Source organism: Vollenhovia emeryi, unplaced genomic scaffold, assembly GCF_000949405.1.
Source record: "Vollenhovia emeryi isolate VEMERY1.0 unplaced genomic scaffold, V.emery_V1.0 DF939135.1, whole genome shotgun sequence".
Taxonomy (NCBI): Eukaryota; Metazoa; Arthropoda; class Insecta; order Hymenoptera; family Formicidae; genus Vollenhovia; species Vollenhovia emeryi.
The window spans coordinates 1,594,239-1,618,647 of record NW_011967231.1 but is presented as its reverse complement, the minus strand read 5'-3'; the positions used below and the strand labels follow the sequence as shown (position 1 = coordinate 1,618,647).

The 24,409-nt window shown below is 46.5% G+C and overlaps 1 protein-coding gene across 1 annotated transcript in view; it reads right to left on the bottom strand.

Annotated features, from left to right (window-relative positions):
• Positions 1-24,409, bottom strand: part of LOC105567762 — an 86,425-nt gene that overhangs the window by 36,124 nt on the left and 25,892 nt on the right. Inside the window, exon 4 of the mRNA XM_012022875.1 lies at positions 7,181-7,218. Within this exon, the coding sequence (XP_011878265.1) occupies positions 7,181-7,218 (38 nt within the window). The remainder of the gene's footprint in view (positions 1-7,180; positions 7,219-24,409) is intronic.

Sequence of the window (24,409 nt, the reverse complement as noted above, 5' to 3'; positions counted from 1 at the left end):
CATTTGTGAAGGCTTAAAAGAAACGCTGCGTGTTGCAAGATGAATATATTCTTATATGTACGAAGCGCACGACGCAGCAGTATACGATAATTTGTATTATTCGCGTCGCGAATGGTTTCTTCCCTCCCCTCGCTCTTCTTCCTATTTCTCACTATGGTATACGAGTACTATTTAAGCGGTTCAAGTGTACTAGAAATTAAGATGAGATAAGCGACGACGGAAAGTCCAGCCGGTAGTCGAGTGGCTTTTAAACCTGCTCCTGTTCCCCTTCGTTACAATTAATTGTTTCCTTCCTCTATTCTTAGCTCGCAAAATCGAGTAGGTGCTACAATATAAGCTTTCTGTGCATTTTTCCTTATTGATGTATATAACTGCATTTAATTACGTATACTTGTATTTCCACATTTCGGCATTAACAATAAAAGTTATCTTATTTGGAAAGCTATTTATCTTTATAATCTCAAAATCTGTCTTATACTATTTTCAAAATGTATAATCTACTTAAAATATTTACCAGGAAAAAGTATAATTAATACGAAAATTGTTACAAAAAATATATCGAAAACTCGCCAAGTCGGATTTAATTGATGTCAAACCACGAGAACGATTACTCGCTCGGATGTAAGGAGAAATCGTGAGTGATCGAAACAGACATGAGAACATTAGCAGCAACGCGACATGGGGTGCCCGCCTATCTAGCTAAGGGTCGCGAAAAAAACGATCAAGTTAATACGAGTCTCAATATTCTTTAATACACACCCAAGTTTCTGTTTTATGATAATCAGTTAAACATCTGCCTGTATAAATTAACTATTACGTTAGACAAATGTTTACCTTCCACAAAAACGCGATCTCCAATGACCATCTCCTCCGATTTCGGTAGATTTTGCGATCGCGCCTAGCAAGTTCGTTGACGCATAAGAAACAAAGAAGCCTGTCTTCATTAAAGAGTAAATAAAAAAAACGTTCTCTATTAGGTACGTAAAATAAAAAAGGAGAAAAAATCCGGGAAAAGATACCGGCGGCCAGGCTTTCAACGGAGCGTGTACTTGGGAGATTAGTGCGCTTTACTGCGCGATACTTTTTTTCTCTCTTTTCCTTTTCCACTTTTCTCTTGAGGAGAGAAACGTGTGGTAGCCAGTGAGTTGCTTTGAGGATGGACACTCGCATACATTTTATGTCTCTTCTCTTGAGCGAAAGAGCGAGGACAGGAGAAGCATGTCGGAGATGGCGAGTCTTTGCGAGAAGAAGGGCCGGAGGACTTGCAGCGAAATTGTGAAAACATTCTTGTGCACAACGTTTTACTCAAGATTTCACGTGGCCCTTGTTATGCGCGTCATTTGCATATCCTTCACTTCAATCGACGTTACCTTCAAATACTTTTATTAAAATATAAATAAGCCTCCTATTGATCGTTCGAGTCAAATGAACCGGTAATAAAACATGTGTTTTCCCCATTTGCGAAGAAATTATTTTCCGCAATTCGTATGGAAGGAAAATTCGTTGAATGCGAGTCGCAAGAGTGGCCCCTGTAATTTGCACCGCAGTTGCGGCCACGTATACGGACGCGCACGCGATCACGAGCGATAAATCTTCGATTTTCGACGCGGGGTCTCTCACCTTGGGTGATCGTAAGTTTCGAGAAACACAAGAGGGACGAGGAAGACCCTACGTCACCGCACGCGGCAGCTGCCGGTACGTCATACTTTTTCTTTGTCTCAAAGAACCCCTCCTCTTCAGTCGGTGCTCTTTGGGGTACGAACGGGGGGCCACGCGCCCGTGGCAGATGTTCCGTGACGCATGCCCCTTTGCTTCTGCATATTACGTACTTATACTTGGAATTCGCACGTACAAGGCGCGTAACACGCGACCGATTCCCAATGTGCACGCGCGTGATCCTCAACGACGAACCAAAAACGTGGGGCGACAAATGTTCTATGGAATGACCGGCGGACAATACAGCGGCGGGGGTTGCATCTAAATTTCATAACAACACCCTCCATAATCTTTGGGGCTCTTGAGTCAAAGTTGTAATTTAGGCGAAGTAAAACAGAAATCCGTAAACGACGTAAGGGCTCGCTGTCAAGAGAAACAATTTATAATAATATAAAGAAAACGAGAATTTATCAAAGATCGATCCCTAAAGGATTCTCGAGAATTTTCGAAGCTTACGATCACCCAAGGTGAGAGACCTCGCGTCGAAAAATTTCATTCAACGATTACCTACATTGATTTCTATGACTTCTATAATGAAGTATAAATCAATTATCGAAGTAACGGGACGAGACAAATTTAATTAAATCGTCTAAACTTTCGGTACGTGACAAATTTCGAAGCAAGAACTAATTTGCGTTTCATTTCTTCCAATTTAGTCTTGGTAGCGATAGAAGAAACATCCGTATATCTACACACATATAACGTCATACGAACACAGCGAAATCTAATATCTTTAGAAACCGCCCAGTGCGATAACAGCCTTGCGATAAAGAACAATATAACGGTCTTGTTAAAGATACGCCTACTACGATAAAAGTGAGTCGCAACGCGCCAGCGATCGCGCGAAACGCTATTGAGAGAATTGAGCATTTCAATCAAATCCCCAATTATTTTAGCGAACGCGAATAATATTCATAAATTTGCATACAGTTTTAAGTGTTCTAAAAATTCGTGTACAGCACCGCACTGTGTCGTTGAGAGCTAATTGTAACATTCAGTTACGAAAGTCAGAAATTATATTTCCTCCGTTTTTATAACAGCTAAATATCGCTCTCTACACTATGAATAGGAAATTTTACAATTTTCGTAAGCGTTTCGTGTTACCTAGTTTACTTTGTATTGTCATAAATTATTTCTGTTGAAACAGAGAGCCCTGTCGTCATTTAAGGATTTCTATTTTATTCCGCCAAAATTACAACTTTTGCACAACATTGCCTGCTGCGCAATCGTACTTCGTATATAATAATCCTACTTTCGGCCGTAATTAGAACATTTTGATGCACATTCGGCAGAGAGAAAGGGGGGCACGATGCACGAGAGATGGACGCTTCTTGGCTCAACACACGTCGTCACACCTGACGTCACATACTCGTTAGGGGGCAGATGGCCCCCCTCTCAAGCGTGACGTTGAGCTCACGGGGTACCTGGCGGCGTCTATCTATGGGGCCTTCCCCTTACTCTTTGCTACCCTCCTCTCTCTCTCTCTCGCTCTCTTTGACGTCCCATAAGGCGAGGCGAAAATAAAATAAAACTCCCCGAAGGGAGTTCCCTTCTCCTCGCGCACACACGCGCAGCTGCTCAGGTAGCACGAGCTACTTCCACATTAGAAGGACGGAACTGCCGTGGGGTGCCCCACTGGTGCCCCATAGAAATTCCGTCTGGCCAGACGCTCCCTCGGCGCGTACGGCCATCGAGGGGGAGCGAGCAAGGAAAAAGAAAGAGGTTATCAAGGTGACGGAACTACGATCGATTTGTAGAGGTATTAGTATACGGAAACGATTCGCGCGTGCACGTATACGTATAGCGTGATCCCCGCACAGAGGGGAACGTACTTCCGAATGCCACTATGTACGCGCATTTATCACGCGCTGGAAGGTCTACACGCGTGCAATTGTCTCTAAACCGAAAAGAGAATATGCTTTGCGTTGCATTTTAAAAAGTATATGGGAATTGATGCGTGAGCTCTCCTGAAACAAGTTTACTATTGCTCTTCAATTGCGAGACAATTTCTCCAATACTTAATTGTGAAAGATGAAAAAAGGCCTGTTCCTTTTGTTACTGTTTCGTTACTAAGGTCTCCCCAAATAGTTTTGCAGAAATATTTTTCTATCGATTAAGATTTTTCATTTCGCCTGAAAAATCCTTTCGCAGAAAATAACCATTTCCGACACGCTTTGCGCATAAAATATATTGAGCTGTGTATCGACGTATATAATTCAATCTCTATGGATTTTGTATGAGCTGATTCCCTGCACAATATATCGATAGACGAGTAATTGGCGCGGGCGGAATGATCAATGCGCCGCCGATGTGTCGACAAAGATCTCCGGACAATCATAGGCGGACATCATTGTGTACTCTGATTTGGCCTAAAAGCTACCGAGCTCGTCTTGTTAGCGCGACACAAAGTGGCCGTGTTAACAGCCAAAGAAATTTCTCTTTCCTCGTACCCCCCGCCGACCATCTTTGCAAACTGTAAAGGACGAACGGTAGCCTAATTGCAGCGAGCACGCGGCGGAAAAAGATTTACGAGGTGGCAAACGAGCGTGTCCACTCGCATTGTACGATGTATTTCTGCGCAAAGTGATCCTGCTCTCAAACGATCTCTAAACCTCGTCCAATAACGAGGTCTCGATCGAGCGGGCCTTTTCACGCCTCGGCTATAAGAGAAGAGGCGAGGCCGGGCGATTTTTGTCGCCGCTCGTAAATCCCACTAATTCTCAGCACGAGACATCCGGTCCGGTCTGACGGCAAGGCGTCGCGGGGGCGTTTCGTGTGGTAAACATAATGTCGAGCCTGTAAAACCTGTCCCCGTCCTCTTTTACACGTAGCATCCCTTCTTCTCGTCTCGTCGCAGCGCGTGCCACCTTGTGGCTCGGCGAATCGCAGCTTTTCCACCGACACCACCTGGGGATGTCTTTCCTTTTTCGCAGCCTCTTCCTTTTCTAGAATTACGCGTCCCACTTTCATTATGCATTCCGTGACGTTTGTGTCGCCCTCGTTGAGTCAATCGTCAAAATAAATTCTTACGCACGTAAAAATCCTCGCGACTGTTTAACGCTAAAATTACTGACAATTAACTAATATTTACTATGATATTTTACGTCACTATGTATACGTGTATAAAGCAAAAATGAATTAACAATTAATGAAAATTTGTTCTCTTTTTTTGTCGCGATTCGACTGTTACTACAATATCAATTACAAATGTATGCGGTAGAAGTAATTTTGGCAAAAATTTTTAATGACAAGAACAAAAATATTGAAATAATCAAAGTAAATAATATTGCCGTTTATGCGTTTGAAGTTTCAGTTTTCGTGGCAACATAAAACAGCTTGTTGGCAAATGTTTCGGACAAGAGAGTAGAATTTGTGCATCTTCTCAGAGAACACCAACGCACAGCATTATCCCTTGGCGTATCGCTATCCACCCACTCGAGTCGCCGCTCGTGCGCGCTCAAATCTCTCGGCACGGGGTACAATGAAAAGGAAAAAAAAAACCTAGACGAACGAATAAAGTATTAGGGAGCGATGGAAAAACTGTAACTGTTGTCGATACCTGCGCTTCCCCTGGCCGTCGTTAAGTGCGGAATTCTGTTCGCGGCAGATTGGTCGATCCTCTCAACGGTATCCGGCACCAATTTTGAGGCTCTCGTCTATAACGGAAGATTAAAAGTAATAATGAACGCGAGCGGGGAGAGAAAAACCGTTCACGGGCTGCGAACTACCGCTACACATCGTCTTTCGCCGCATGACGCACAATGACTCCCGAAACATATGTCGAACGACGTTCTTCCTTCGTTCGCCCGACGCCGACCCGCATCGAGATGCGTTATTAACGCGAGAGGGTGGCGAGGGGCGGGAGCGAGAGAGTTTTGTCGGCCGAGCGACCGCTTCTGGAGAAAGAGGGAAAAACGCCGGGAACGAGGGCGCGCAGGAGGGGTGAGAAAATCCATTTTCACGTTTTAGACCGCCATCGGTTTATAAGACACGTGGGTGGAAGGAGGCGTATGGAGCGCATAAGTGGGGGATCCAGCCATCTGGTTCCAAGTTGCGGCCTACTACCGTACGAAGGCGTGCTGCGCCGTGAGGGTCCTTTAAATCCACCGGAGACACGCACCTTGAGACCTGTCCCGGCCAAGGACCCTCGATCGCTTGGCCCTTTAAACATCGACACCGTACCGAAGACACCGAGGCGCCCTCGCGTCCCTCGTGCCTTCCGCCGCCTACGACCTCGAGGGTAACCGCCGGATGAATAGTATGGCTCTTTTCATTTCCGACTACACTCGCGTGTATTCTTTCATTCGGTCGGCTTCAATTAAGCTCAAGCTGGACGATTGCGTTTTCAATTCGTATCACGCTCAATGGCTTTAGTGCTACTCTATCAGAGGTGGCTCGCTCACCTGCGAGATGCAACTATGCCATTCTACGTCACGGATACTGAGCGATATAATAAATTATATTTCTCTCTCTCTCTCTCTTCCTCTTTTTAAGGTTTTTGTATATATATTTATATTAATATAATGTGGTAATATTCTATGCGGCTACATACATAGAATCTCAGAAATAATGCGATTGCAACACCAGACGATCCCCTCAGTACCTGTCGATCACATGTAAACGGTATTCGTGCGGAGCAATCGTGCTGTTTGCATGGAAGATCACGGTAGTGTTGACGATCGACCGACAAAGCCAAATTAATTTGCAAATCGCTGTTCAAGCAAATCAAAGGACATTTCGCCTGTCATGATCGCGAGGAGATGATCGCATATCGGACGAAGAAGCGAGGGGAGATACAAGAAGAAGATGCATCGTCTTCGAGGGTGTACCAGAAAAAAATTAGCCTTAACTCTGTCTCGCATATCTCTCGTTATATTCTACTTGCACTTCTCTTCTATTCATTTCCTACATAGCGATTCCTAACCGATTCATTACGGATTACCGTTATCTGCGTAGGACAAACGAGCGAGCGCATCGTAGAGCCTTCGTTGTCGGTCGTTCATAGTGTGCTGCCGTTATGCGAGCGCAACGACGTGGGGCACGCGTAGGGGGTCGATCCGTGGGGGGAGACGAGCTGACAGCGAGTCTCTTATTAGGGAAGGAATCAGCAAGCATGATTATGTACCTTAGAGCGTCTCCGTCTCTCCCTTCATCCCCTTCGCCCCTCCCGCATACTCGCCGTATTCGACATCCTTCTTTCTTTCACCAGCGACTCGACGCCCGGCGTCATCCGTGACGTCGCGCGACGACGAAGCAGCCGCCACGACGCGGAGCTGCATTGTCAACCCTCAACTCGACGTTCATATATGCACGCAATGGCGTAGAGCGACGCGAAATTGTCGACGACGCCGATTACAATAGGCGACAACGGGTCCCGCTTGGTTTCGCGCGAGGGAAAAGCAAGTTTCTCGAGACGAGGTTCTTTACTTCTCACGGGCTGAGCTAATTTCGAGAGTATACTTACGTTGTACGTTGCCGTGGCGGTGCGAAAGGTGCCGTCCCCTGAAACACAAAGAGTAACTATGTCAGTTACATCTCATCGCATATATCAAACTATATATATATCTTATTATCATAATAACTTGCTATATATTATTCTTGTACCGTTGAACCGCGTGAAATTACGTTATTGCTTTATTCTCGCAAGTATTACAGCTAACCTTGAGAAATTAGAATCATTGAGAAATAAAAATGTTTTGCGTTTTTGTCAATTTGAATGATCTCCCGTAGTTTCGTCGTTATTCATACGGTTCTCGCGGCTGAAGTATTTTTATGGAAGAAGCTGTTATATGCTAAAAACTTTCACGGACCATAACGAAACGTTAACAAATTTGTAAAAGTGAAATTGCAGAGAACTAAGCCGTACTCCTCGAAATTTGCATATCTACCTCGCCAATGCCGCCCAAGGCGATATTGTCATCACAATGAAACCCTCTCCAAAGCCTCGCCACCATCCCCAACACAATCGCACGGACTATGCAACGCGCGCGTGTCGGCGACGAGCTTTTGCCTCGCGTCACACGTGCCAAAGTTCACGAATTTCGATCGCGCATAAATATCGAGGCGATATAAATATAGCGCTGCGTTCTCTACCGAGATTCCTCGCAATATACTCCGCAGCCAAAAATAAAGGCATTCCCTTGCGCAACGGGTTATTTAATCGGAAAGCACATAAAATAGAACTGGAAAAGTATCCCGCGTATTTACATTAATAATAAATTGCGGCATGAGTCTCTTTATAACTTTGATTTCTATTTATTTATTTTCACAACGAGATACCTCGTGCAATTAAATATAACCGCAGGAGGAGAAATTAGCTCGCGACGTGCTTCAAATGTCGATAACTTGACTTCATTATTCGAAACTCTAAGTATGACCACCTATACTTCCATCCACTGCATTGTTTCAACTGGAATGCACGGGGAAGGATCGAGGAAGTACAAGTCAGGAGGAGGACGGGAACCAAGGAGATCGTAGGTGTGAGGCACTGTTCGACGCCAGTATCTGAGACAGTTTCGGCCGGCAAGATTTAACAAATAGGTAAAGTTTCGTCGCGAGGATGCCGGAGTTTGCGGATTCTCCGGCGTAACCTCGACGTCCTCTCTCCTCTTTGTTCTCAAGTTTATGATGTATTAGCCGTTCCCCGTTGTATCCCCGCCTCTCTCTCTTTCTCGTTCTTTCCCTATCCATCTTCCAGCGTTCCTTTCCTCCACCGTCAACCACGTCTACTCTCTGGAGTTAGGCAATTTATGCAGCTCCGGGATTTAAGTTACAAAGTGTATTTAACCAGCGACATTAGGGGGAATAATAGAAGGACTTTGTTGCCGAATCTTTTCTCCAAGTGATAAAGCCGAAAGGACAGCGAACAAATGTATTATTTCGATTCGAGAGATTTTGAAAGAAACTCGCCGCTACAACGGTATCGATTTTACCCAAGGCAATTACAAGGACGATATTTCCGTCTTCGCGTATCGTCACCGAGCAGCCCCGTATTTCGGGAAGCAATCAAAATTTTTGGCTGTCTTGCCGTGGCACGCAGACGCCGCGGGATTGCCGTCCCGGGATTAATAAACTTCGTCGCGTTTCGGCTTAGCCCGTGGCGTAACTCCGTGCGGAGAAAATCAATACCCGATACACATCCCAAAGGTCCGCTTATACTTGTCGCGCTATCTCGCTTTTATCTCGATCGTATCTCGCATATTGGCGTACGCCTAGCGTCCACACGTACGTCACGTCACACGTCCACACGGACACGCGAACACGGTGGGACACGCGTAACGCGCCCCGGCGTGCACACGTATCGGGCGCCGCCGCCGCCCACACATCGTTTTCCCACACCCTCTCACGGGCTCTTCGGGGTGACAGATGGCTTTGTAGACAAAGAACTTAGCCGACTGGTTTTCGTGGACGTTGCGTAACCCGATAAAACGCAAGTCGATCGTTCCGACATGGCAGTGTCGCCGCGCGCTCTCTCTCTCCCCCCCGACTTCTCTCCACACAGCCTTGCCGCGTGGGGCGGCACGATGGGGTTGAAAATCAAATCTGAGTGTCTCGGATGGAAATCTTTGTCCGGCCAAGATTACTCTCCTGGCCTCGCGACTCAATCGCTCTCCTCGTTCCATCCGTCACCCCTTTAATCATCAATCAGATATTCCCCTTGCGATGGGTTGGCGAACCACGTTGATTCGCGACTGAAGCGCACTTTGGTGCCGTTCTACGGTGATTAGACGATTAGGAGCCTTCCTTTGCTGGAAGGCATGTTACGATCGTCGAGTATAGAATTAGCCGCGCGGCCATTGTGCGCGAAATGCTATTGACGCTCTTGCGTGCCCGCGTTAAACTCTTTTTCCATCGTATGGCACGGCGCATACACGACGCTGCTACGCGTAATAGACTTAAAAATAGTTTCTAATGTGCCGCCGAGAGGGAAGTACGCACGCCGATATATCAACGAGCCGCACAGTTATGACGTACGACGCGCGTTGTTGGAAACAGATTTATAATTAGTTTCCTGTTGTTGTGACACCGCGTAAAGCGTACGTACGCGCTCGTTAGGTACAGAGCTAGCTTTGACGATTTAGCCTCCGATACGCTTGTTCGAGCATTGACACGATATTTCTGGATATGGATTATATATTATACGCGTTATTCATTGTATAATACATGCTGCATCATTTGTGTTCCGCGTGTTGTACGAATTACTATACGAAACACTTATTCGTTCAATTCGTAGAATAACACAGTCATTTGCTATAATACAACATAGATATTTGCCATCCCGAGCTTGTAACTATTTCATTAATTCCCGCTAATACGCCTCGCATATGTTAATTTTTATCTCGCTGCATTCGTTATACTTCTTTAAACAAATAATAGGTTTATCAGCGTGAAACATTATTCAACTTGTGCTCGACACTTGTAAACTTAGTTCGCGATTAAAAGTGTATTTAATCATTTTCGCGTAATGCAGAGATAGCAAATAATTATACAGAAAGCTTAATAAAAAATGTATAAAGCTAAATTAATATACTCTAATTCTATTTTTACAATGTTAGATTAATACGACCAATTCTGTTGTGCATTGTTGATTAATTTCTTGTAGTAAATATACACTTTTCCTGTTCTGAAAATAATGACAGCAAAGTTGAGCTTCCATTTTCTACCGCGATGAGAAATGACAAAGACCAGTTTCAATAAAGCGAGTCTTCGCTTCGGTCTCGTCTCATACGATGAGATTAGCTTTTGGGTTCTCGTCTTGCATTCTCTGTGCATGATTAAGACGCGAGCGTGCGTGCGTGGTACGCACACGCGCGTGCATCCGAAAAAGGGGCGTCGAATCGATGGGTGGCACAATAGGCACGTGGCGGAATCTAATCATCACAGAAACCTCAGGGTGAGTCTGTGTTTTTTTTTAAGTTTCCTATTCACCGTGCTAGCTCTCTGGAAATTTATTAATTCGGATCAGCGTCAAGTCGATTCATTGTGTCACGATTGTCTTTCCTCCGCGTGGAGCGCTCGATGAAAAGAAGATGAGTAGTAATCACGCTTTAAGTGAACACGTTTCGCTCCGGGGAACAGAAGATGTGGAATTATTGGTTTTATCTCGGCGCTTTCTTTTCTCCCTTAAATTAATCCGGTTTCAATAAACCGCGATACGGTATGCTAATTAGTAAGGTATAAAAACAATATTGCCCTCGTTGGGTTGAAAATCCTTGAGATAGAGACGACCCGATGGAAATAAATCTGCCAATACGTCTCCGAAGTTTGCACGAATATAACTCTCTTATAATTAAACACGTATTATCCGGATATCGCGTACCAAATGCATCTCTGTTGCGCATTGTCGCCCATCGAGAAAGTCGTATATCTAAAGTTGGCATTTGATAACTGGCTTCACATTCGATTAAGCCTCTATCGTGCACGAGAGGCTCGGTTATATTTGAAAGCGAGCTAGGAACATGTGGCCCCCGCCTCAGGAGACGCCCCCTTCGTATAATCGTCAAAGCGGTAATGGAATATTTCGATCGTGGCAGAAAGGGGAGCGATAAATAGCGAGCGAGAATCTTCAGAAGAATTATACGCAAAGATTTACATTTCAATGGATTGTCAAATGTTGCCGTAGCAGTTTGTGACTTTTTTCTAGGACAGTCGCTGAACTTTAAAAGCAGCAAGATGCCAAACAGTATTGCGCAGTGGCAACGTCCGTACCTCGGCGGTTTGCAGAAGCGATTCGGAACAAAGTTACACAGGATTTCTGCGGTTATCAGTGTTAAGTATCCTGGTACGGGACCTGGATTTCCTTGTAGGAAGGACGAAGCAACAAGTGGCTTCTTAGCTCGGACAATCTTAGCTCGATGCTCAACAAGTGTTCCCAAGTGTTTCCACACACTTCGAGAATGTTCCTCGAGCACAAATCCATGTCGCGAAACAAGTGTTCTCTTACTAATCATGTCACGTGCAATAAGAGCGCTACAGATTTTGCATACTTAACGGTTTCAAGACTTAATTCCATTTATGAAAATGGTGTTTAAATATATAAGACCTATTGTACGTGAGAAATGCTGCGACGTGCTAATATGAAAGATCCTTTCGCGAAAAGTATTACCTGTCTTTCAATGACAGCCCTCTAACAAGATAATCCATTTAAATACAAATTTACATTATTGCAAACCTTAATGATGTACATAGAATATTTACGGATTAAATGTTGTTGTATGTTCGATATGATTGACTTCATCAATTTTAATCTGATCGAATTGCATAAAGAGGATGACTTTTTCAAACTCGCGAAACACGCGCAGTCGCATAAATCGGCTTATAAAGATAGGATTGCATCCAAGCGACAGAAAAAGGATATTTCTTTATGGAGTCCGATTTATTGTTGTCGAGACACTGTCGTCGAGATATAACGAAATACGCGATATTACGAACGTGCAAAAAGCACGGCTAGCTCTGAGACGAAGGAGAACGAAGGAGAAAGAGGATAGCCGGTCTCGCGTGCCGCGTCTAAATAATAAAATAAGACCGACCCTCTAGCTCCTTGGCCCGCGCTCAATATCCCGACAGCAACAAGTTGATATCTTGTTCCCTCGACGTTTACGGCAGGGGGGCGGGGGAGTTTGACCGAGGGTATGGTGCGTCGTCGTAAGAAAACGCTTGTCCTTTCTTCCAAGTTTCGCGGACGGGACGATTCTTTACATCAACAGGTTCTTCCTCCGTAGCCCACGGCCCGGAAAATCTTTGAGGGACGGATCTCTTTGGCCGCTAGTAGAGACCGAGAAAACTTGCGGCTCAAGAACGGGTGGGGAAAGCGGACTTCCTTAGGGTCTGGGCTAAAAAGGGATGGGCATTCCTTGAGGGTGAACGGAGCGAAGACGTTCGGATCGCGGCGTCTTGTAACCTGTTGAAGCGACATCCCTCGGAAGATTAAGCGTCTTTTTACGAGAGGCCGAAAAGGGTGCCGAACAAAGGTGCCGGAATGAAAGGCGCGCTCGGATCGTATAACTAATTAAATTTATTAACTACAATTAACAACCGAAGTATCGATCAAATCGACCGGTCGCTATGCGCGAACAGTAAGTGCAATTAATCTCTTGAGAAATAATTTCCAGAGCGACGAAAAGAAAATTATTAAGAGAAAAAGAAATGGAGGTCTTTAGACAGGGGTGAAAATTGCTCACGCATGGACGAGTAGCTAAATAGAAAGACAGTGTCGAGGTCCCTGGATGGTAAGATGGCCAAGAGCGATGAGAGAAAGAGAGACCGTAGAGGACGAAGGAAAGGAGACTGAAGAAGAGCTCTTTGAAAAAGTGACACCTTTGTTTTCCCAAAGGGCGCTTGAACGTAACGTGAAGGGTTAGTAGTCTTCAGGAAAATTGACGTTACGAGGAAATTACGCGGAAGCAGAGACAAAACCCTCCCATGCGCACCCGCACAATCGCATGTACACACGCAGAAACTCGTTAGCACATTTAATTATCGTATCAAATTGACACAAGATTGGTCAAATGTTTGAATTTGTCAATAGATCGTTCATAACGTTGCTAATTCATAAAATCAAACATACAGCAACATTTATTTGACAATTGTCTCATAACAAGTACACATCGCGTGTGTCACATATATATTCGTATATTACGTATATATTCGTATATTACATATTTATTCGTATAAGTTTTTGCGGCCGGGTCGGAACAGGACTCGTATTTCTTGTTGCAGAAGCTGCTCGACTTTCGCGTGCCATTCAATTTATCCGGAAGGACCGATTCTCCTCGAAGGATCGTCTCGCATTCTCCGAAAAATAGATCGCTCAATCGGATTCCGGCCGGGCCCTAAGAGATCATCAGCCTCGCCCTGACTTTTTAGCAACGTATGCGCTTTTTGTGAGCGTGCGGGGTCTCTTTATAAGACGTCGGAAGCATTGTGTCACCGTCAATGCGCCCCGCCGGGATAAATATTTAACAGCGCACGGCTGCACCGCTACGTCAACATCCCGGAGGTTACTCAACGTTCTTCCGGTGGCCACCAGGAACTCATTGAGGATGCACTCGATCACTCGGCTCGATCTTCCTCCAATTGCCTCTTCTTGCCCGCAACAACGGAGGCAACGGGGCCGCGGATCTCGCATAGATTCCGAAATATATGCAGAACGCGGCGCGCGACGCGCTCGAGCACACATCGACAAAGAGGAGCGCCACGGTGAAAGGCGGAGACCTGCGTGCGAGGGGGTGGATAAGGGCAGGGCTGCGTAACCTACGAGAGCGAAGTGAAAAGGAGATCGCCGATTTTGTTTGTCCACAAAACGCCGCGAACAGAGGCGGTTCGGGTATTATGCGCCCGTCGTAAATGGACGGCGGTTAGCCACCTACAAGCAGATGATGAGCCTCTTTGGGATTCTTCGGGATTAGCGACAGGCGGATAGTGCGCGCGCGAGCCGCACGTTTTGGGGAGGTACGAAACAGAGAAACCAAATGACGAGAGTCGTGCGGGAGTAATTTGAGATGCTCTTCTTCTTCTTCTTCAGCTGCCATTCGGCAGATGCCGAAATTGGTACGGCGGAGACAATGCTGCGCGGGGATAATGGACTTCTTAATTCGAGAACGTCTAGTCGAATGGATCTATTTCTGTCGGGCGCTGCGCCCACCGTATCAAAAAAAATGTCTGTCGGTCTCTGCCCTGTCTTCGCGGACAATGCGTAATACACGTACTTACGATACCTTTATGCGGACATTAAGAACGCGTTAAAAGAGAATATCGCACGCAAGGAAAACGCTGTGAAAATATTCTGTTGTACAAGTGAAACGATACGAATTAAAACGTCAAGTACCAAAATAATAAATAGCAAAGATAATTAAAATACTCGCTGGAAAATATTATAATACCTGTACAAGATATATATGTGTGTATATATCCAATGTATTCTCACGTTACGGCTGGAAGTGAGACGGACAAGCAATAATAAACAGAATATTACCGAGACGTCTTTCCTTCCAGCATTTTCGCTCATTTTCTCATCTTCATTCCGCAAGGCGGAAATTAAAAGTTTTCTTCTCCGTAAACGCGAATCGAGTTCTCATCTCCGAGACTGTCCCTGGTGCCGGAGACAAGCGTATACGCGCGCCGGCTCGTGAGGACGTGCATGCGACTCATTGTCAGCTGACACCTGTAGACCTACCTACGCGGGACACGTACGCGGCCACTTACTTATGAGAAAGTGGGGTGAAAAGCTCTCGCGCGTTCTTTTCATCGCGCTTCCCGCCGGGGATGCTGCTTTATGTCCACGATGTATCCAGCATGCTATGTACATTATATGGAAACGGCGCTTCCTCTTTACTTAGCTCTTCTTAAGTCTCTAGGCTTCTGTCGGTGATTGTCACTTGACGATATGGATGAGAGCCGGCGTCCGAGGTATCAAGTCGCTTACACTTGCCGCACGTTTGCAAATAGCATTCTGCCGGGTAAGATGACGCCGGAAACGTCGCGATTTTACGTCACGAGATCCGCGAGAGGGTTCCGTGGGGCCGAGGCAGTTTCTTTTAATTAAAAGACAGCTATTATTCTTGAAGGGAGGCGAAGAGACTGTAGCTTATTTATCTCGGCGAATGTTTGACGAGCTACTTGCGGCTAGAATATTGCTCTAATGAGGACGCGCATAAAGCTCAAGAGTATTCTCGTGTTCATGAAAGTTCGACGCCGTGGAGAAGACCGGATCTTTGTATTATTCCAGGTCTCTTCTTACGTTTATAGAATTTATCTCGCTCAGGTGAATCGACATTCTTGCTTTGGTCAGTTTCAACTTTAATTTCGCCTGCTACCGTTGCGAATACACTCGATTATAGTATAAAATTAAACGTAACATCCGTCCAATTGCAAAATAGAAAGATTTGTTTATAAAATAATGTTAATTTAAGAAACAATCAAAGTATATAATCAGCTTAATTACAATTAAATACTTTGATATTCGAGATCGATCGTAGCTAATAACACGTGTCCGTAATAAGCGCAAATAAAGCGTAATAAATAAATGTTGCTTAATGCGTTGCGGATTATTTTTAAACGCGCTGGCTTGTAATACATCTTGTTTCGTGACACGGTTCATTTTATCAATGACATAATTTTTACAGCACGTCCAATTACTCATATTGTGAATTTATCAATGAACCGGCTCGTGCCATCTCTTAAGGGTGGACGCCGCAAGTAAAACCGCGCGTTATTACGGTGGGGTAGTTACCATCTGCCTTTCGTTACCTGTAAATTTGTGCACCTGGACGCATTGGCGCCACCGCGCGATTCGTTCGTATATTTCTCTGCTGGTGTATGTACACGTTTATCGATTCCCACGAAATTGGCGGTTACGGCAATAATTTGTCAAAAATCGCGCTCGATTAATGTCTTATGGCGCACGAAATGGAGGGGTGTTATTTTACGTTTACGAAATTGATAACTAATGTCAAGACATATTTTAAGACGTTGCTAATTACCGTTGGCGACATTGAAGAATTCTGATTAGTAAAATTATATTATATACAGATCGAGCGACGCATCTAATTAGGGGCATCCGATATGCCTCGTAAATTTCGCCGATTAAATTAACTCGACGACGGATTCGCAAGACGCCCGATGAAAGAAAGGCGGCTAATTTCGCCCCTGTTTTGTCGTACGCCGCATAACTCGGCGAATTCACAATAAAAACCTTTCAACGACGAGCGAATGATTGTTTGAACTGAAGCATCTCATAGTATCGGCGAGTGCATTCGATTTATGCACTCGATTAAACGCAAAAATCCATTGCTTAATTATCCGTAATATCCGTGGCAATCCGTGGAATATCATGGACCGCCGGGCCGAACCAGTTTGAAGAGCGACGAGTAGCGAAAAAAAAAGAACCACCTACGCACGTACACGCGTGCAGTCGATCGGCCGCGCTGGTTGGTCTGGGGGTAAAAACAAAAATCGAGGCCGAGCCCGCAGATACGCGGTTTTTGCGAAATTACGGGTCCCGCCTCGAACCTTCGCACACTCCCGTAAATCAATCGGCGCTTCGACATTCGTATATATTCTCCGTTAATTATTTTTATTCACGGCCCAGCGTATAGGAACGCCCAGTTCGCCGGCCTGGGAGTTCGTATTTTGTACGCATACGCACGAGTCCCTAGTCCACCCCGAGCACCGTACTCGCGCGCACACACGCAGAGGCGCGCGCGCACACACGCCGGCGGACATGCACGCACATACGCTCGCACACATGCGGACGCGTACGCACGCCGGGCACGTACGCTCGCACACGCAAGCGCCCCGGCGTAAGTGCGCCCGATGCACCAGGATGCGTGCGTGCGTGGCTGCGTGCGTGCGTGCATGCGTGCACGTGTCGCCATGGCACACGGCGCGCATGTGTGTACGTGTTGGCCGCTCGTGCGCAGCATGCGTCCGCGTGTACTGGCGCACGCGTGTGCGTTACGTATTTTCGAATAGCGAGAGCCAGGCTGGTTCGTCAAATTTGCACATTTATTCGTTTACCGTCATACAATCGAGCTTAAAACTCGCGCGAACGCGTGTGAGTGCGCGGCCGGCCCCGTCAATGCATGGGCGCACACACGCCGCGGGCTCATCCCTTATTCATAACTCTTCGAAGGGCTTGATGGAGCTCCAAAGCTCACGACACAGCCCAACGATTTTTTTTTACACTTTGGTCTCCTGTTTCGCGCCGGTCGGAGGGGGTCCGGTCTCTCCTTCTTCACAAAACACTTCATTTGACGTACCACGTTCTATAATAGGTCTCGATAATACCGCGCGCTCAGCGAGACGCCGTCGCGACGGCGGATTAATCCACGTTAACCAGCGCCCTTTTCCGACCAACTTCTTAGCCGCGCGATATATGTCGGCATTTCTCAAGTGACGACACGCCACTCCGAGGATACGCATTCACCCGAGCGTAATAATTCTGCGGAACTTGGGAACGCGCGGGGCAGCTGCTAATTAACAGTTCAATCGCACACTCGGTCGCTTCGATAGTTTAATTGATTCCGAAATAGTTGCCTCCCACGGAAGAGCCGTGGGGATGCCCCGGGAATGAACCGCCGCGCGCTACCCTTGTCAGACACCCTGTGGTCAGGAGCCGCGCGGAGAGATCCGGCAAGAAATAAATTACCGAACGCTGTACATGGGCACCAAGAATGTCCACCCTTCTTCCCGCTCGGCGCTCAACTCCGCCGCGTAGAGCAGCTCGCGAAACAATCCTGGAGCAAATCGAACGTCTCCTCGTTTCCCTCGCTTCCGTTTCGAATAGGGCGAAGAGGAAACTTTTCTTCATCTCGCAAGGGGGGAAAGTCGCGGCTCGCCCGATAAAACGCGGAATCGCACCGAGGTATCGCCGCAAATTGCGCGAACCGCGCCCTTCCCGCGTCTCCCGTTTCTTAAAAAGTGGAAAATATGTCTCGACAAATAGCTCGTACGTTCAAATAAACCTTTTCATAAAAAGCTACCTTTTTTTTCTCTCTATGTTATTGCTTCGCTTTGTGCTGCGTTATTGCGTTTTTAATTTCGTTTCATGGTATGCGCCATATCGAAACGCGTTACACGATTTTTGTCACGGCGTAAGCGTCAGTAGCAGGCGCAGGGAACGGGGAAGCGCAATACACGCGCACTCGGCGTAGTTTTGAAATCGCCAACTTTCAACACGCATGTAAGTAGTCCGCGTACAGTGCCTCCATTTTTCCTCCGCCTTTCGCTGATACGTCTCGCGCACTCCCGAGAAGGGCGGAACAATCGTGAACCGGGAAAATTTTCCTCGTTCTGTGTACTCTCGGGGTAGCCAGACGGCTGCGCGAGTCTAGAAGTGTATCGCAGTTATTGTGTAACTACACGATACTTGAGCGGTCTCGGACTAGGCGAGTAATTCAAGGCTTCGTGCTAAGCAGCCCTCTATAATTTCCCAAAGGCTCAGCGTCTTGCGTATCAGCACTTGTTCGCGAAAAACTATAAATAAAACGTCGCCACTTTTTTTTAGCTCATTTTCTCTATTTCACTCCGTTCGACTCATCGAGTATAAGTTTTTCGTATTATCCCTCCCGAGCATTTACATTTACATTTCGCGACGCACCCAATGGGGGAGGGGGAGGGGGGGGGGAGAAATGTATTGAACTTGACGCTGCGAATACTACGGAGCGGTTTATTAATTGAAAACTGACTTAACCCTAAATCGTGGTATAAAAGTCTCCTCGATCAAAGCCGGGCGCGGAGTGAATAAGACGCCGCCACTTCGGCCATTAACAGGAGTCTGCGAACGACAGAGAGGGACGTATCAAGGATAAAGGTATAAATGCAGCGCACGCACACATCTTGCACGAGGAGGATAGCACCGCGTGTTCGCGACAGCTAGGCACTACACGGCCGCGCATCGACGGCTGGATGCCCGCGGAACGGCTCGTAGAGCTCGCAGCTTTTAAGCTTGACGTGGCCATTGGAAAGAACCGTGGAATCGAAGGAAGAGAGAGAGAGAGGCTGACTGCAATAATTATTGGACGTGGGAGGAGGCGGCGGGGCGAGAGGACGGGCAGACGAGGAGAGGACAGGACGAAGGGACAGAGAGGACGGCTGAGAGCGACGGAGAGAAGGGCGAGCACGCGCGCGCGGGCGCGCGCGAGAGAGGGTGCGAGGGACGATGAAAAGTTTGACCGGACGCAGCGAGCACAATGCATCGTGGTCCACCCTCCACCCCCGGGAGCGACCCACCCCATAATCCACCCGCATTGTACGACCAATCAATATTGTTTTATATCGTGAGTCGTGAGACGAACCGGCTCCGCTGGTTCGACTCGTTCGGCGCTACGCTACTCTCCTCTCGATGGTGGCTGCAGTCCGCCGAGCCCTCCGACTTCCGGGAATTCTTTCGCATCCATCCACCGTGGGCGAGGCCGATGGCCTTCCTCTCGCCATTTCTGAGACACTCGCGGGGAGAACGTTTGACGATCCCCGTATTCGCGGCTTAGTCCCGCGCGTCAAATTATTTATGTCTCGCGAACAAGACGGTCCCCCCCTCTTTGAATTACCTCTCGATTGTCTATTGTCCAGGAATTCTTAACCGTACGCACGTCGTAGGGAAGAACCGGCGCGATTGTGTACCGCGATACGCAGTAATGTCTAAGCGAACTTGTGTATTTATGGAGTTAGCAATGCATTTTAGATGTGTAAAGTAAATACACCGCCGTGTTTCGCAAAAGTAAATATAAAATTCCACGTGTTACGATTAATACTCTGTATCCAAAGAGCGCAAAACATGCGTTTATTCAGTACACGCGATAAATGCAGGTTCATTGATTAAACATGAGAACGATGCACGTATAATTAATTAATGAATGGCTTCCGTGTGTAGTGTATGAAAAACGGTGATTCCTCATTTTTTGGTATTGCGCGATACACTGTCATTATACGTGATTTTCATTCATTTAATTCGACCGAGCCGATACGCGTACGCGCTTAATTAGTTGTTGCGTATGTGCCGAAATTACTCGTACTTTATGCTCCATTTCAACAACGCGTAACAGGGGAAAATTTGAGGTTGATTATTCGATATATTTATACATGGTGAATTTCAAGAAGAGCTGATACAAGCGTTGTTATTGACTCTATAAAATCACCGATATGAAGAAACGCGAATTAAGATCGAAATATGGAGATTTTATCAACGATTAATTTCTATTGAAAACTCCTTTACGACGTAATTGAAGACTATTTGACAAGCTTAACCGGATGTACATAAAAAATAGTATGCTATCTACAATTTAAGCAGCGAGAGGTCAAGATTATTTTGTAATATGTATTGCCAAATATAGGATGGATTATACAAAAATAATAAAATTTACATGGTCTCCGGTCAAAAGTATTTTAAGTACATCCGCTCGTCAAGATTACATCAATAATGCGATCGCCAAATTGTCAGTTTCTCTCTCTCTCTCTCTCTCTCTCTCTATTTCTCCGCCCTTTTCTTTCCTGATAGACATTCTTTATTGATTTATATCAAGACTGCTAAGATATTTATCAACGGCTGCCCGCTTTCGGTGCATTCGAGATTCGCCGAGGAACGATAATTTGAGCAGAGGTAATCGGAAGACCGAGGCGTGACGGCATTTAGACCGATCTTTTCTCGCTGATGCGCCAGCGGGATGGACGAGATTTTTCTTGCGGGACAACAGGAGAACGCGCAAAGAGAGCCGGCGCACAATGTGCATCCGCCTGGCTCGCTCGACGAGGATACATTTCGCTCGCACGATGACGCTGATTCAGGATTATTCTCCCTCTTTAATTATCCTGCCTCCCCCCTCCTCTCTGTCCTCCTTCGCCACCACCGCTCGGCATCAATGCCGCCGTTGCCGTCGCCGCCTTCCCTCCTTCGCCTGCGGAAAGGACAGAAAGTCCGGCGCGTGACGCGATAACGAATTATCTTCGAGAACACACTTCTTGGGCAGGAACTGGAATATATCTGAATGATAGTAATATCTCGCAAGAACCGTTGTACTCTCGACGGTATTCTTTTGAGAATTTTCTCTTCTATACATTTCCTTCAGAAACGATTAGATACTCGTTATTTTTAACAACTGATAGAGTTGTTAAAACGAGTATCTAATCGGTTCTGAAGTAAATGTATAAAAAAGAAAATTCTCAAAAGAATACCGTCGAGAGTACAACGGTTCTTGCGAGATATTACTATCATTCGGTTATATTCCTTGACAGACACACGAGGACAGTTTCACTTCGAGGAAAAGTTTTTAAAGCTCACGTTCCAAATAAAATCGAATCTCTTTTAAGCGTGCGTCTGTGACCGCGTTTTTCATTGGCAGAACTGGTTCGCACTCAGTGCGCACTAAGACTTGTGCATAGTCAATTCTTATATTTAAGGACCGTCTTAAATACCTTTTGAAACACTTTTTAGCCGGTAAAATGATTTATACAGCATTCGTACGGATCATTTTTTGGCCAGATAGTTTTTCAACAGGTATTTAAGACGTGTCCTTAAATTTAAGAACGGACTGTGAACAAGTCTCGGCGTAACTCAGTGCGCACCAGTTCTGCCGATGAAAAACGCTATGAATCTAAGCTGATCCTGTCGAAAGCGATCTGCGGAATATTTCGCTACAAATGTAACGTGGCAACAAGGCGTTTAAAGATAGCGAATCAAGGACCGATCGGAGTCATCCTCACATGTCTAGTGACGACTCACAAGCCCGCGCCGCACACACGGGCAAGTGTATCGCGTAATCACCCGCGTGCTTGTATTCGTATGCGAATGTGTATAGCCGCATAAACGTAATGTGCTCGCACGCCCTCCTTCGCATAGAATTCACTATCGCCTTCCGCTCATCACGCGCTCAAATACCTACACGAAACGAGCGTGCCGGCCGTGAACATAATCTTCGAGCTACCATTAGTTCCATCAAAAGTATTTTATTAGCGCTGCCCGCCATTCCGATCGCGTGCGGATTCACGACACGATTCCGATGCAATTCTTTACTCTTTTATTTTTTTTTTATATTTTCTCCATGAATCTTGATCGACCGAGGACACCGATCAGCAGAATGCGGCGGCGTGATAAGCAACGACGATAGAACGCTTACAAAGTGCTTCCCCATGCTGCTTCGCTCTCGTCGCACATTGCAACGCAAATGTAAGCGCGAGGACGCTATTCTTGTCGCAATTATTTTTTTATGCGGAATATGTGTCATTCGATAATTGTGAGGCGGAATTGCAGGCGAGCCTGATACCCCGCGTCACGCACAAGATTGCGAATCTTGCTGTCATTAATCGTAATTACACGACGGTTTCATTTAATCGGCTACGCAATGGCGGGGTATTTGCGTAAGCGAGCAGATAGGTACGCTTCGCCTCGAAAGAAGTGCGCTCCGTTCCCTTGGCTGGCATTTATCGGACGAATCGCGTGCAGATACCGCGCCACCGATAATTACCAACCCGATCCTTTGTATCCTCGCTGCACCACGATTGGCCGAGGTGGATAATCGACCGGGGCCCAGCCACGTTGCGGGGACCCAGTCACCGAAGATCCGGCCCCATTCGTCGCGACGCGCACAAAACGACGTGGAAACGTTCGTTCCGGAAGAACAAGTCGATGTACCATTGTCATTCTCCATACTCGACGGCTATTTAATGTACGCACGCCTCTATCCCCGTCCCTCTTCCCGACAACGAAGCGATCACATTGATAGGAGCCTTCGTACACTTAGGTGTACTTATGTGTCCACTTATGTGGGATATGACGTAAACGCCTCATCTAGCCATTCACGGCAACGTTTCTGCGTGTTGCGGCACGCATCGGGGAACGAAAAAAGAGCCGGGGGGGTTTTTTTTCCTTCGTTTGCAGCGCGCGCCAAGTGGCACGCGCCTCGTTGCGAAAGATTAAATTCGTATCTCTCCCCCCCAATAGGCACTCGCGATCGATTTGGATAAAAGTCATGCCGATTCCCGGTATACCAATGTATACTTAGAGTCGCTTTGACGTGGGGCTGCGATGTTCGGTGACGCGTAAAATCAGGGGCGATTAGTTGGAATGCACACAATTAGCGCTACAGCCGTTTGATACGGCGTTACATACCACGCGACACGGCCGAGCAAACGACGGGATTACGTTTTTCGACGCGGATCTTATTGCCAATTTAGATATTTAGCACGACGAACGTGTCGCGGCCAGTTTGCCGGATCAATTTGCAAATTGATTCATTTTAATCGTCCAAAGTTTACGCGACGGATTACTCGACAATTAATATTCACGTTTAATTTATTGAATTAGATAATCTAATTCAATAAACTTCGGATTATTATTACTCGCGAATTTACGAATAACTTGGACAGAGATCAACCGCGATTACTGAATGTTCAACAATCGATTACTCGCATACTCGCCAGACAGATCTTTAATGAGAGTTTGAGAAATGTTACACTCATCGGGGTTAATCGGGGGTGAACCGACTCATCTTAGACAGATGTCGAAACCAACCGCGAAGTTCAAAGGGTCGTTATCCCTTCATTACGACGAACTTTACGCGACTAATCTCAAATTTCTCTCAATCGATATAGCGGGCGGCCGCTCCCCCACGTTTAGTCTAATTAAGCGGGCACGTTTCGCAATAATTTCGCAATAATTTCGCAATAATCTCAAAGTATCGCCATACGAGACGAGTAACAAGTGCCATTGCGCCGAATGGATTATTTCGACGCAGGTTCACGCGCGCAGCGATTAAAATCTTCCCACACGTATAATCCACAATTGAAATCGATCGGTTTTCAACACCGCTGCTGATCTCTCTTCGGCGTCTTCGTTAAGAGCGCGATGCGAAATCGCGAAATCGCGCGTGCTGAAGAACAAAGGGCGCCGTTTGTGGCCGATACCCGTGATGCTGCGGCCCCCGAATTCATTGAACCACGGGGGGGGGGGGAAAAAATATATCTTCCGCCCGTAGACACCAATAAGAGCGCGTTCCCCATGTTTTCGCATCCGCGTAACTTCTCGCAGCCATCGGCGCGCGAAATGTCCCTGGTCTTTGATGTCGAACATTACAGAACACGAAGGATCCCATTCCTGCATTCGGGGAGGGTGGGAGAGAGGAATTCGAGCGCCCTACCACCCCGGTGACCACTCGTAAATTGTCGCGCTTTCTACCTCACTCTCCCCCACCCCCCCCCCCGC